This window comes from Rhopalosiphum maidis, chromosome 1 (assembly GCF_003676215.2).
Source record: "Rhopalosiphum maidis isolate BTI-1 chromosome 1, ASM367621v3, whole genome shotgun sequence".
NCBI classification, from domain to species: Eukaryota; Metazoa; Arthropoda; class Insecta; order Hemiptera; family Aphididae; genus Rhopalosiphum; species Rhopalosiphum maidis.
The window spans coordinates 14926932-14943705 of NC_040877.1; the positions used below are offsets into that span (position 1 = coordinate 14926932).

The following is a 16774-nucleotide window of genomic DNA, read 5'->3' on the forward strand; positions in this document are numbered from 1 at the left end:
TATATTCATCGATCTGTGTTAATTTTGAAAGATTTCGACTTGTGTACTACAGGTGTACAGTGTACACTAGGACTCACTTGAAAATTGTTAATTTTTTTTACAACTTGTTTACTAATTTTAAGTTTACTTGTACTATGCACCTTGCGTGTGTATAATCTATAATAATCATAAAGAATTAAACATCTTTTTTTTTTTATAAATTTTCAATATAATATACATTATAATATTTTATTATTTAGCCGAACGCCGCCGTCGCAGTCGCACCGTAATGCTGCCTGCGTCGGAGGCGGTGGCAACGCGCACGGTTATTCGCCGCAGACAGTTGGTCATACTCCCCCTCCCGCGCGCGGCAATGAGACTCGGACGACGATCCCACATGGGCCGCCAAAAGCTTGGAAATCCGTCGCCGCGACGGTAGTTCACGCGGACGTCGTTTGCATCCGTGTGCCGTTGTCGTCACTGTCGTCGTTGTTTTCGTTACCGTACGCGAGTTTACAGTGTTCCGAAAAAGATAATTAACAATAATAACATAGTAAAATATATGTGTTTATAAAATATTATTCGTCGTAGAAGATTCTAGGACCGTCGTCAACGTAGTATAGGTAAGTAATTAAATATTTTTTTTCACTTTATAGTTAGTTATAGGTTTTAGAAAAAAAAAATATGACTACGACATTTTCTACTAACTCATACACTTAATAATATGTCTAATGCTTTTATGAACACACCCGAGTCTCCGACGACGGTGATTTACTGTGTTATGTAGCCATTAGACAGGTACGCTGAAAAACAATGTAATCTGCAATCGTATAAATACCTACTCGTCGGTATTGGTATTTTTTTTATTTGTTTGGGTTTATAACTTGGATATTTCATATTTTTTTTCCCGGTATAGCTATTGATACTAATAGACGATTAAATTAAGAAAAATCGTTGGATTTTTTTACACATCAAGTGTATAAGTAACCAGTTACTATTATCCATCGGGCCATATTTTTCTTGATATTTCGTAGATATGTACAAGTGTACAATATTTTTTTCTTTAAATAAATTGTTCTACGATTATAATATATACAATATTAAATATTGTATAATTATCAGATACCTAACTACCTAATTTTATTATTTAAAAATGCCTAAATTTATATCATTATAAAATATGCAAATTATATTTTATTAGTATAGGTAATTAACATTTATATTAATAAGTTATTTATAATTTTATTATAAATAATTTACATAGGTATATTATGCAGTTTTATTCAATTGAAAATTTACTAATTATCCATCTCATAATATAGTCTTAGGTATTAGATGAAAAATAAAACATTATTCATAGTATGATATATATACGTACATGACTTAATAGAAATTTGAGATTTAAAATATTGTTGATAACAATTTTAATTTTAATGTACATAATTTATTCCATAATTCGGTACCTACTATCTACTACAAATGCAACGCATTTAGTCTACTGAACAATTTGTAGAATTTATGAATGAAAAGGTATAATATTATAATTTACATTTATGTTATGTTCAAATTACTCATATTTAAGAGAGTTAAAATAAAACTATTTTAAATTGTTACATTTGTTTGACGATTATAATTATACTTCGTAACGACATAAGTAGGTAGTTGAGTTAACCTGAGTTCATCTATATGTATGTATTTCCGTATGTTTATATTTATATAAATTACTTTATTGATTTCGTCAACACACGTGTGACTTTAATAACAAAAACAAAATTATGTTTACTTATAGAAATCCTTAGAAAAAGTTTGTAAATTTTGAGAAATTCTCTTATCTCACATTCTAAAAATACGATAGCCAACATTTATTAAAAATACCTATAAATTGGGTTAGCATCACAGTTTTATGATGGATTATTATTTTTTATGTGTTCCACATTTAATTAAATTATCAATCAAAAATCATAAGTAGGCACAAATGTTAAGATTGCTAACGAAATTTCGAATAGATATATACTTATTGTCGATCCAATATACACACTCGAATAACAAAATAAAACTATTTATTTTAAATTATATAATATTTGTATAATAAAATAAGTATATAATGATGTATAAACTATGTATGTATATTATAATAATATGACAATCATAAATCAAAAGTAAACTCCCACATTTTATTATTATTATTTTTTTTTATCAGAAAGATAATGTTTAAATAGTTAAATTATGAATATGATACCAATAATTTCATTTTAATAATTAAAAATAACTATTTTTGAATATATTTTAAACTAATATAAAAAAAGGTGTTCATTTAAGTATTATTATGGAGATAACTATTAAAAAATAATAAAACATTTTTAATGATTTTAATTTTCACAGACGGTGTGCGATGAAAATATTTAGATTTAAAATAATTTTGTAGATTCTGAGCGGAGCAATGAATATATTGATTTTACAATGATGTGTGTTTGTATGTGTGTGTAGTTTTTGTTTGTCATTACCTTTGGGACAGTAAAAAAAAAAAAATGTTTTTATTTTTAACTTTAGTGATGGTTTTAGGTAGCCAATGGATCTAGTTGGCACTTAGAGAGCCAAAACCAAAAAATTCCCAGTATTTTTCTTAATTATCGACAATTGGGAAAGCCTCTCAAAATAATGAATGAAAAACGTAAATTTTTAAGCTAAACTGATTTTTGAAAAATTTATTTTTATTTTTTTATAATTAAAAAACAAATGACTGAAAACTTGATATTTTCTTTTAGAGAACAGTTTTATATGCGTTTGAAGTTACCAATTGCTTATATTATTATTTTCCTAGTCATTTTCTACCAAAAGGTATAATTATAAAACTATTTTGACTGTTTTTGAGCTATTTATAAACAATTGAAATTTTCATTATTTTATTTTATAAAAATGTATTAACAATAACTTATGAACGGGTAAAAATTATCGAAAATTGTATACAAAAGTATATATAAGTCGTTTTTATATCTTTATAAAATTATTAAAGGTGCATTTTTAAAATGTTTTTTATATATATAATTGAAGTTCAAATTGTTACAAAATTTATCAAAATCCCGAATTTGTTAACTACAAATATTTTGTATTAGATATTTATAGGATCTAGTTCATTGAATTCAAATTTAACACATCCATTATGTGTTGTACAATTTGTAAAATTAAACACATAATATTACTTTTACTTAAATTATAATAATATTATTGTTGATTTTATGTTATAAAGGTTTCAGTGATGTAGCTTATTAATTACCACTTATCAGTTAGGTACTTCAAAGTGCATTGCATTACATGTACTTCATAAAAAAAATGATGTTATTTGGTACATTTTACTCTTATTTTGCACATAAATTTAAAGTTATAAAAATCATTATTTATTTTTATAAGGATTCTCCAAGTTATTTTTATAATAATAAACTAATAAACTACTAATAGGATATACGTGGACTAAAAAGACACTGTTTTTGTTTAACTCACCTTGAAATAATTCAGTGGTATACTTATTAACCTATTATTATTAGAAATTTAGCCACAATATATAGTTTTTAGAGTGTTCTTATTTCTTACTATTGGAATTAACAAAAATAACACTTACTCGAAATTCAATATATTTCCAAAAATAAATAAATCTCTTTTGTATTGATTTCTAATATCGTAATTGCGAAAATGCTATTTCAGATAATTTTGTTATTACATTATTTGTACTAAATACTGATTGGTAATGACGGTTGGAGAAAAGTATAAGTTATTTTAAACTAACTCCATTTCGGGTTACCATAAGTAAAGTTTCTAAGTGACAAAATTAATTTTTAAATTTATGAATAAGTATAAATAGGTTTTTAAATGTATGTATATAAATTGTAAAACTACGAGTCTTAATTTCTATCTATTTACATAATATATTGTAAGATTAATAATTGTTGTATGGGAATATGAAATTTAGCATAATCAGATAAATGTTAAGTGATTGATAAATATCAAACTTTAATGTAGGTTAACCTGTTTAAGTTATTTATACTAATACATTTTATTAATCTTACTAATATTTTATATTCCAGTTTTCAATAATTATGTAATAGTATTTAATTTAAAAGTAGTAAGTACCTAATTCTTAACCATATATAACTATAGGGAATATTTAAATCTTAATTTAAATTTTTTCTTATTAATTTGTTTATTGGCTATTGTACTGAAATAACAACGAACACTACAAAAGAAACAAAGTTTTTACGATTGACCAAATTTGAACATAGTTAAAGGTTTCAACATTTTAAAATATGTTGATTGTAAAACCCAAATTATACATTTCACATCATAAAAAATAAGTGTAGTACCTATACACTATATTTATCCTTTATTTTATAATATGTGACTAAGTCCATTTTACATTTTGGTTACATTTTTATTACGTTTAAATAAGTACTAAAAGTTAAATTTTACAGAAGTTAGTCAATTAATTAATGACTAACTTAAAATTAAAATAATTTTAAAAATACCCCATAAGAGGAAATTAATTGGTGATAGTATATAACAATTTTGCGAGATATCTCTTGTTGTTGATGCTTCAACTCATTCAACAATGTTTTATGGTTTTTATTTAAATTATCTATGTTACTTTTAGTAAATCATTATTCGATGTGTAATTCGATATGTTGAACTAATTTTTGCCAAAAATGTCATGGTATTATATAATTATTTAATTTATACAATTATGTAGGTATTATAGATGAATGTTATTAACTTATAATACGTCAATATTAACACAGTAGAACGGTACCTTAAATTTATTTGTGGTATAGGTATATAGTCATGGGCGTAGCTAGAATTTCAATCGGAGGGGGCAGTGACATAGCCAATTTTAAATCATTAAAACTCAATTTATAAGATGTAAGAAATATAATTTAGTTTTAAATGCAAGAGGAGGGCACTTTCCCCCCTGCCCCACCCTCGCTACGCTCATGTATATACCTTAAAATTAGTCTAAATATTTTAAAAATTATGTATAATATTATAATAATATATCTACAATGGTAAGAAATTGTATGTAATTGCGATTTATATTTTTGAATTACAAATTATAATTAATTGCAATAAGAAATCGTTATTTTATATTTAAGTATCCTGCAATTTTACTACACAGTTTGAACAAAACATCCGAAAATATGTATGTGGTTTACTCATTTTTTTTTCTATACCAGTAAGAAAAACTTAAATTTTTAGTGCTTATAAAACTTTAAAATATTCATGATTTTTAATAAAATTTGAACTGTCTACATTACTACATTTATATAAAAACATGATTATGTACATTCAATATTTTTAATTTTTGTAATAATAAATAATAAGGAATATTGTATACAATATTCAAATTTTTTGACTAAAAATGTCAAGTGTTACATCTATAAATAATAAATGTATCATGTTTAGAAATGCTAACATGACTAATTTTTTAACATTTAATCTAACTACGGTTATTTATTTTTGAATTACATAAAATAAATATAAAATTAATTTGATCGAAAACTGGTGTTGAATACATGAAACCATCCTCAAAGTTAAAGATTATATCATTTTTATTACTCAAAAAGGTGATAAACGAAAATAAAACGACTGACACACACATATCAGCGTAACACTTATACATTCATCGTTTCACCCTGAATCTTAAATGTTTAAAAACAAAAAACTAAAAAAAATATTTTAAGTTGGCAGCTATTATTATTAATAGTTCTATAAAAAACATGTACAGTGGTAATTTTATTAATCAAGATGGAGTGCACTCCCATATTTTCATTATTCAATGGATTCATATTTTAGTATTTTTAGCTTAATTTCCTTTTAAATGTTATATTGCTATTAATTTTAAAATATGTTATGAATTATAGTTATATTTATAGATATATAACATAAATTCGAATAAATAAAGGGACTTTATAGTGGTTATATTTAAAGAATTTCATGTTTCAAAACTTTAAATTTTTGAACAGCCTAAATTGAACGTTAAAATACTATTATATTTTATTAATAGATAGTTTGTAAATTTAGGCATGATTACATAATTAATTGTATATATTTTTTTAGTTTAGTTAATACATTTACTTACATAAACAAGGAGTATAAACTTTTATAAAAAATAATATAGTGATTATTGAAGTAGCTGTGTAATAAAATCATTTTTTACATAATGCATAAATATATAATAAAAATAAAATAGTTTCTTACGTTTTGTAAAACTTCTAAAGTAATACACGTTGCTTTTTAAAATATTCTTAACATATCTAAGATTAAACCAAAATATTATATACTTTATAACCTATTATACGTATTATTGAAAATTTAAATGTTAACATTTATCCTTGTGAATATTCTATTATTTTATTATAGTACTGCAGTATAGGCCATAGGGGTATCGTTAAAATATATTATTATTAAATTTATAGTTATTATCGAACAAGTTTTTTTTTTAGATTTTTTTAAATGTTTTACATTTTTATATAACCTAAATTATTCATTCTTTAGTATAAACATAATATTTTTTATTGAAATAATAATGATTGATTAAGATATTTATGTATGATTTCTGAAATGTTACGGCTATAACTACTCATTATACTCTATATTCTGTTTAAATAATTAAAATAGTAACTATTTAATATTTATAATGCATACAATGATTTAAATTTCTATGAGTTTACTCAATTTTACATCTAATAGCATATTGTATTCGTTAGAGTTTATGTTGATCTCTTGGAATCACGTTTTGAGTTGTTATTACTTGTCTGGTAGTGTTGTCTAAGTCTAAAACTCTAAAAGCAATTAATCACACTAAAAACAGTTAATCGAAGTTCAATTTGTTAAAGTCTTAATCGGGTCTTAATTTGTATGAGTTTAACCTGACCTGACTGACCTAAGAAAAGCTAATAAAGAGATAGTTTAGATTATTCATTAATATAATATATATATTTATAAATATTTTAGTGATGTAAATCGCTCTGCTGTATGATATTGTAATATTTTTATAATTTTTATATTATAGGCGTAGACACGTGATGGTTATGGGGGGGATGGACCCCCATGACTTTTTTTTAATATATGTATACTTTACCGAAAATATATCTTTTATATATCTCACATAAATCTAGGAAAATAGACATAATATTATAGATTAACAATTATAAAATAATTTTTTTTTACGAAAATTAGCTAGTTTTTTGGGGTATTTATATCCCTTTCCCCAATTAGAACTCCCGTCTACGCTACTGCCTGTACTTATTATTAAACCAATTTCCGAGAATGAGTGAATAGGTTCGTGGTATAAATAGCTTAAAAATAAGTACTTATAAATATTTTGAATGTTATTGTGTATAGAAAATAATAGTTTAGGCAAAAGTAGAATTTTTCAAGTTTATTTAATTAATATTTTTTGAATTATTAAATTATTAAATTCCTCTTAAATTATTTAACTATAACAGTCAGTATGGTGCGATTAATTATTTAATGAATAATACAAAAATATATTTTTTTATCGTTATATCCTGAAAGATAATTAAAAATAAAATAAAATGATTCATTTATGAAATTGAAAATTATAATAATTATATTTCATTTACGATTTTTAAATTGATTTAAATATCATATATTTAACACAATTTCATACCAGTGTAAAAGTTTTCAATGAGTAAATTAGTTATAATTTGTTTTATTATAACTATAAATTAATTATATAATATTAATATATTTACTATTTTGACTCATAGAATACTTTTGTATTGACATTTATAGAAAATAATCGACAATCTATCATGCCTATAAAAAGATCAAAATGTGTCAAATGTTTTTAAAATTTTACCAAAGAAAGTAGTTATAGAAAATGATAATGTAAACATTTAGTGAAAATGTCTGATTACTACAGTCATTTGTTTTAGAATTATAACAAAATAAAGAAATTAATTTTGTTGAAAACTGGTTTAGCTTTTAAATTAAATTAAATAAATAACCGTTTAACTTTCTTTTTTTCGATTAAAAAAAAAAGTACATGGACTTTTTCAGTTCCCTCTCCCCACCCCAAGTACAATCTAGATGCAATTTGTTGGCTGAAATTATATTCAAAGTTAAATATATTTTTTTGTTGTCTCAAAAGGTGATGACAGACGGGAAAAAAATATCATTATAAAATCAATACAATCATTTATGTTCTCAAAATTTTAAAAACCCTATATATTGGAGTTTAGATCATTGCTCGTAAATGTTTTTTTTATGTCTACCCATTTCCTTCCAGGTATAATTTTTTTAACAACGTTAATAATTTAAGCACCTTGGTCTTAAGAATACAATAAAATTAAAAATATGAATAGTAAGTTACTACAAAAAGTCGAAAAAGTATAATATATATGTCGTCCAGGACATCCAAGTTATCCAATAATACATGTATTTAGTATTATTTTATAATAAAAAAAAAATATAGAGACACCTGTGGCTCATCTTATAATTAAACATAATATTATTTTATTCATGGACTTCTTTAACATTAACAATTCACAACTTTAAAATAGCTTTTTTTAAATTCACTCTTTGACCTTTGTTGATAATACTACCAAAAATAATGTGACATATACTTTAATGTAGTAAAATTAATAAAAACATTTACTAGTACGCTTTAAAATATAACCATTCATATGAAATTTTTAAATTGATTTATCATTATTTATCTCTTGATGAATTACCTCCACTGAGAAGGCTCTTCAATCCGTTATTCCTGTCTATATATCATTGTATCAATTATTACTTAAGCTTATTATTCATATTGTAACAGATTGCTTAATAAAGATTAATGTTTGAAAAAAATTCATTATTTAACCATGTCAACAGAGTTATTTTGGTAATTCAACAGGTTTTTTATTATTACTTCACATAAATCCTGTCTCATGTCAAATCCTTTTAGAATAGTTCAAAGATGGTCATTAAAGTTTGTTATTTATTTCCAAAATTATTTGTATTTTCCCTAGGGAATTACTGCAATGTGTTAGGTTGTAATGGTTTGGAGAGCAGGTTGAAAAATAAATGTAAGACCATTTGACAATGCAGACAATGTATACCTCACAAGACAAAATGTCGCCACATTAATATTATCATAATAAGAACTTTCTTTGGAAGTTTTTTAAAATATGCTCCTTTATAAAACTAAGTTGTTTAAATGAAATAACCTTATGATTGCATTATATGCTAATAAAACTAATCTGTAGGTAGTAGGTATGTAGCTATGTATGTTACCTATTGCTTTATTTATTGATATTTTTAATAAAATATTCTATAAACCAATAAATGTAGGTATAGCTATTATCTCTGTATATTAATGATTTATTTTGAGAAATTATCTTAAGAAATATGATAGTATAATTTATAAAATTTGCTCATACATATATAGATTAAAAGTATAATATGTTTATCCATCAAATATATAATGAAAACTAGTTTTTTTTTTAATATGTAGGTAATTAGTAAAACGTTAAAAATCACTTTTTGAATAAATTGTTATGAAATAGGATATTTAATAAATACGTCATATAGCAATTAAAGACATTATTTGGACATCCAATTAGTGTTTTTATTTTATTTATACATTGTTATAATAATACTGTACATCGAGTAAACCTTACGTTCCAATTATAATTATTAATGATTAGTTATAATTTAATAGGTAGTTGGGTTGTTTTTTTAATGAACTAAAATTTTTATTTGATATAAATTGAGAAATTTAAAAAAAATTTAATATATTGAACTCAATATTTTATAATTCCCCGTTACCTAAAAAAAGATAAAAAATTACATTTTTATTTAAAGTAAAGACAAGTATAAATCAATTGGAACATAGAGCCGATAATAAATGAATGAATAATATTAAATACTCGTTAAACTATATTATACTGTAATAGTTTTTAAATGTTGAGATAGAATTCTTGTTTTTATCCACACAATTTGCCGCGTGAAATCTGAATTTATATCATCTTTATAAAATTGAATGAAATCATAAGAAGATTTAATTAGGGAAGACTTATCATTTAAAAAAATTGATTTCGGGCTTAAAAATTTAAAACGATCAGAAACACATTTCATTCAATTAAATAAAGATATTTTCACAACTACGCAAACGCAAGTACTGACACTGTTGAAAATTCGTAAACATACTTTGTCCAATAATTGTTGAATATAAAGTATAATCTAAGATCATTAATGTATAGTTATCGAACAGAAACAAATAAGATAAACTATAATCAAGTTATTAATATTTAACAAATACTTTCATATACTTATTTCCCATATGTATTATACACTTACAATTTTTACGAGTACTATTATTGAAGTATAAATGTATAATAATACTACTAAACCACCGAAATTTTCAAAATTTAGACATTTTACAAATAATGTTAAAACGTGTATTTATGACAAAATATGTAAAAACATGTAAAATAAAATATGTTTTATTTTATTGCAAATCACTTGAAATTAATTGATCATTTTGTAATACTTAATGTATTATGTTTTAGTAGAAATATGTATTTACATACAAATTCCAGCCCTACAGTAATATCAATATAAATATAAAAATTAAATTAAAAACCATTTTAAGTGCATTTTATACATTATGCTATAATTTTTGGCATTTTAAGGTTTTTAGAGCATTAAATTCATAGTCCTACTCATCACATAAGATGATATATCGTATTATATGTATAATGCATATAATATATCGATTATCGATACCCGTATAAAATCGATTTTTTTTTTATAATAGACATTATAAAATGCTTAATATTATTATTGTGATACTTGACAATTGCATATTATATTGATCCTATACTTACCATTACTAATACGGTTATTAATAATTAATCGGTAATAATATATAATTATATCGCTAATAATTCTAAAATCAAGATATTTTCAAAATATCATTGCACGAATTCCAATTCCATCAATATTTAAATACTCATAAATATTATTTTTGGAATCGCATTAAGTATTTTTTCATAATTTTATTCTTGTAAACAAATCTTAAATTGAACATTGTATTGAATTTTCAAATTTTTGGTAGGTATGACTATTTAAGATGTTCAACTACAATACACTTTCAGATTTTCGTGATTTTGACGATTTTTTCAAAACTTTTCTCAATAAAAAATAACTTAAATATAGATTTATGTTCTGTGTTCAATTTTTATAAAAATTATATCATAAATAACTAAACAAAGACCTTGTATTAGATTTCACATTTTTTGTGACCAAGGGAAAATTTTTTTATCAACATTTATCAATAATAAACTAAAAAAAAAAATCAAAATTTCAAATATTTATAAATTAGGTTAGATACTTCAAAAGTTTAAAAATATTTTGAAAATTTTACTGTGCATAAAAAAATCTGATATAAATTGTATACATTTAAAATATGTAAGTAGATGATTATTACTTCCTAACAAAATAAGAAAATTATCGAAAACTGTTTTTATGTATAAATTCTCTGTTTCCCCTAAATTTTCCCAATTTTTATTGAAAGTACTGAACATTTTTACTTTTAATTTCTTTTGAAAAAAGTGCACAATAGATCCAACGTACTATCATAGTATAAATCACCCTCAATGTTGAAAATCAATGCATTTTTAATATTCCAAAAGGTGATGACAGACACAAAAACAAAACATGAGAAACACACATTATCATTGTAAAATAAGTACATTCATCGATTTGTTGAGAATTTATTTTAAATGAATAACACATTACATCATTGTTAAATCAATACATTCGTAATTCACTCAGAAGCTAAAATGATCATCAACGCACATATTAATAAACACAATAAAATTAAATATAAAATAAATAATCATTATTGCGCTATTCAGAAGTTTAAATAATATAAAACAAGTTGTGATTAAATAATTCTAAAGCCACAAGATAGTAATCTACTGTCTATTCTACAACAAATAATCAAATCGTGGTGCACTTACAGTTGACACTGAAAATATCCGGTGGTTAAAAATAATGCGATAGCACACAGCTTATCGGTCTTAATTTCACCTTTATTACTTTTCCGCAATCGATTTATTTGGTTCTTTTAAAAACGATTTGCTATATTTAGAATCTATGCAACGTGTATATATATATATAGTATTTAGTAAAGGAAAACTTTTTTCCCCAAACTACATGTGTTCAGTAAATCCTAACATTAACTATATAATATGTAGTAATTGGATCCAGACAGTAACAAAATATAATATAATTAATTTGCATATTACAATATGGATCATGCAATAATAAATTAATGTTAACAATTAAAAATGATTTTATAAGGACTTAGTTTAGTGGAGTCATGCAGATTTAACGATAAATTTACAAATCACACAATTGTAAGTAATTTATGACCATTGGCCAATAATGATGAACTACAGGTATTCTCTTTATTATTTTTTTTTATACATCAAACGCTCCTATTTTAGCAGTATAGCAGATGAAAAGTTGTATGTAAAACTATAGTGTAGAATTCTGATGTATAAAATCCTACGACACATTACACATTTAGTGTACCGAGTAATGTCGGAGCCGGGTGGGTCGATGGATTAATTTTCATATTTTCGTTCGTGGATTTATGTCGTGAGAAATTTTCCCGTCTTCCAGTGACAGTGACGGCAGTCCTAACAAGTTGCTTGGTGGCGGAAGTGGGTAAAAATAAGAGCGACGTATACCTGCATATAGCTATATAATAAGCAGGTAATGGTAAATTGTGAAAACATTATTTTTTCTCAAGAAATGCTTCAGGTGGGAAACGTGACATACACCTTGTCTGTCGGCTATATAAGTTTTTGAAATTCAATTTGTAATGCAACGAGCTTTGGTGGTTGAATAAAATAAAGGTATAAAATATAACTTACGGAGATAACGCACACCGAAACATGTAACCGTAATAATACAGTGCTTGCTATATTGTGTTATTATTATTTATCGTTTGTTATACGCTTGTCTGTCATTTTCACACAGAGGTGACAAAAATCCTCCTTAGTCTATATTATAGGTTCTCAACCTTTTAAGGACCATGTTTCTTTTCATACTATTGTATGAGATCACACCTCCTCTTACCACTACAAGATTGAAGTATGACTAATATAGGATATTATATTTTATATATTATATACTATACCTATCATGCCTTTTTTGTTGGTCATTTAATGAATTTATTTATTTATTTATTATTTCTATCTAGCATTCTAGGAATATAGCTGATATATATGCTATATACATATATATATAATATGTGTACAGTATATAATACATATCAATTTTGTTTATAACCCAACTTCTCAACGGTATTCTCTAAGTACTTACAGATAATATAATTATTCAATAATGCCCGATAAAATATAAATAATTAGTAATAACGTTTTCATGTTTTGAGGTTTTTTTTTTAACTTTCACACCTCCCTAGGGGGAAAGCTTGCTCTCTGGGCTAAGAATCATTGATATAGAGTATAGACTCTATACTTTATACGTACTTGTAAGTTCTGAATGTTACTTTCAATAATTTTTCGTTTAAAGCTCTTATCCTTTACCTACCATCATACCCTTTTCGCTTGCGATACGAACACAGTATATAGTATATACAGTACCTATGTACTATATTACCAGAGACATGCACCAACATAATATTAATTATTGTGTTTGTGTTTACGATTAATTTTCGAAAGGTTGAAGGTTTTCGGCTCGATTTATTGATGATTGGATTGACGTTGCAGTCAAAAAGGTGGTTATCGGCGAGGGCTTTTGGAAGCTTAGTCCGCTTCTAAATTTCAATAGTCTTCCTAAAAATGGAATTGTATGTACATAATACATCTAAATAGAAATCAGGGCTCGGCAACGTTACTATAGATAACACTATCCCGCCAAAAATTCAACCAAACGTCCGCCTGCCGTATGAAGCTGTTGTTTTTTCGCACAAAATGTTTAGAAAAGTTTACGTACATAAACACATTAGGTATACTTATTGAAACTTTTATACTAGTTCCACTAAGTTTTATTATCAGCGACCACTGATTCCAAATGGTGAAATTTATGATAACTATAGGATGAGATAACTGTAATCAGTCGTTAAGAGAGGGATTGTGAAACCAAAATATATTATATAATATACTAACTATACAGAGTATCCTACTGTATTGATTTTCGTCGTATATTTTCGACCGTTATATTGTTTAACTATAGTAAAATAAAGTATAGTATACGGATCTTTCACGTTTTTCCTTTTTTATGTTACTTTAATGAAAAAATAGCGAGTAAATAAAATATTGGGCCACTCTGTATAGTGTATAAATAATTTATATATATTATATTTTTTTTTCGCCTCGTGTCTACATTTTAAAAGTATAACGGTTACTAATAAATATATAAATGAGTACCAGTGCCAAATAAATTTAAACATAATAATATTACCTAAGTATGTATGTATTTTATAATAAACACAGTATATGAATTAAAATGGGAGCGATTTTGTTATTCTCTCTTGAAAACTATGATTATAAAAAACAAAATAAATCGTAAAAAAAAATTACGCCGTAAACAATTCCAAAAACCCCTTTTTAGCATATTGAACTCGGTTTTGACCTGTGGTAGTAGAAACGAGTAGCATTTGTAACGTGAGATGTGTCTGGAACTACACAGTACCTAGATGTTTGTGTATATATTTATAACGTTAAAACTTAAAGTAATAAAAATTCTTCCGTGATACGTGTAAAAACATACTATGTATATGTATTGTTATTTTTTACAGAAAGGTTTATGTAAATATATAGTATATTATAATTGTTTTTATTGGCACGAAGATTGTCATGAATGGTTTGCTTCAGTAGATTTTGTTAAAATTTTTAATATTATTTAAATTTAAAAAAAAATGTAATACAAATCTATTTGACTTCTATCGATAAAATAGCCTAATATTGCTTTAGTGAGTAAACCGATATTGTAATATTTATTGATATCTATTTAGTATTCATTGTTATTATTATTTTATTATTAAATAAAAGTAATTCATCAATATTACTAATAAAGTTCACTGAAAGTTTTATTAAAGTACAATATTTAATACTTATTTCATTGTTTATATATTATTTAGTACAAGATAAAAATCTAAAATTTGAAATACAATTTGACTATGAAAAAGTGTAGGTATATTATTGATTCTGAGCGGACCAATAAATATATGAATTTCACAAAGACGTATTTTTTTTTTTTTTATGAATACTTAAGTAAAAGTATTTAGTATTAAAGTATAAATAAATGCATTGATTTGATAACTTCAACATATTTTTTGGTAGGAAAATGAATCTACTTTGTACTTTAAAGTATAATAAAAATTATTTACTGAATCAAAATTGTTGAAAATGTAGTTTAAAATTTCACATAATAGTTGTTTTTATATCTGTATAAAAATATTCATAATAAATATGCACAATTTTTTTTTATACTATTAATTTGAAACTAAAAATTACAAAACTTTACAAACTGTACAAATATTTTGTGGTAAAAAATGTATGAAATAATCGATTCTTATAGGTGAAGTTTGATAATTTAATAAAATTTTCCTCATAAGTAGCTTGTACTGGAATTTAGGAAGCCAATACATATTTTATGTTTCAACTTAAATAATTTGTCAGGTAAAATTTTGTATAAATAGCTAAAAAAACATTGCAATAAACCTACCTTTAATGTAGATGTTATAAATACTTCATTTATTTAAATATATTACCTATAAAGCTACAGGTATAGTTTACATAAACAATATATGAAATTCAGTTATTTATTTATTTTTTCTAGGTATGTAATATATTGTACAATACAATTTTAAAATTTACAAACATTTGTTATTATTTAACATATAATATACATATCGTTATTTCAACTGGTCTATATACTTATGCTTGTGTGCATTTATAGGTACCCATAGATCAGAGTTTAGGTAAGCATTTAGATATTAATATTTATACATGAAAGTAATTATATCATTAAATTATAGTTTAAAATTGTAGCTTTATATAGTGTCCATATGAACATATTTAATAATGCAACATATATAGAATATAAATTAATCAATGTATAATTTAATATATTACTTATAACAAATTAATATATCAAATCATTTATAATAGTTATTATTTAAAAGCACCAATTTGAAATTGGATGATAAATATATGAATTATATAATACTAATAACGAAAATAACAAAAAATAGGAATAACACAATGTTTAATAATTTATATTCTTACAGGTGGAAAATGCAATCAGAATCAAGTTCACTTCATACTCTTACAACGAAACAAACCAAAAACAAGTAAGTTTTTAATAATTTATTTTTTGTTCGAAAAATTTTGAAAATATATTACAACAGGTGTAATATTTTTATCTTACAAACGTTCATAAAATTACTTTAAATTTTACTGAAAAATAATCCTTTTCATTTTTTATTTTCACCGACTTTCATAACTCAATCATAAACAGTATTTTATCTATGACACAATATACACATATATTAAGTACCTATAAATTGTATTTGTTCCTTAACATAGCTGCTTAAAATAGTTCCATAAAAATTGTAGAATGAATACAATATCAAATTTCTTAGTTAGTGAAAGCATTTATTTTATACCTTATCATGAGTAATGCATTGTTCTTGAAAGTATACTGAAAAAAACTGTAGAAAAGTATAGAATTGGTTCTACGTAATATAAATTTGTGT

At 24.0% G+C, this 16774-nt stretch overlaps 1 protein-coding gene across 1 annotated transcript in view; it reads left to right on the plus strand.

Annotated features, from left to right (window-relative positions):
* The first annotated feature begins 409 nt into the window (after positions 1 to 409).
* LOC113561352 (adenylyl cyclase 78C-like) overlaps positions 410 to 16774 on the plus strand; it is a 122766-nt gene continuing 106401 nt past the window's right edge. The window contains 2 exon segments of the mRNA XM_026967707.1: positions 410 to 602; positions 16307 to 16369. Coding sequence (XP_026823508.1) covers positions 16314 to 16369 — 56 coding nt within the window. The 5' untranslated portion in view covers positions 410 to 602; positions 16307 to 16313.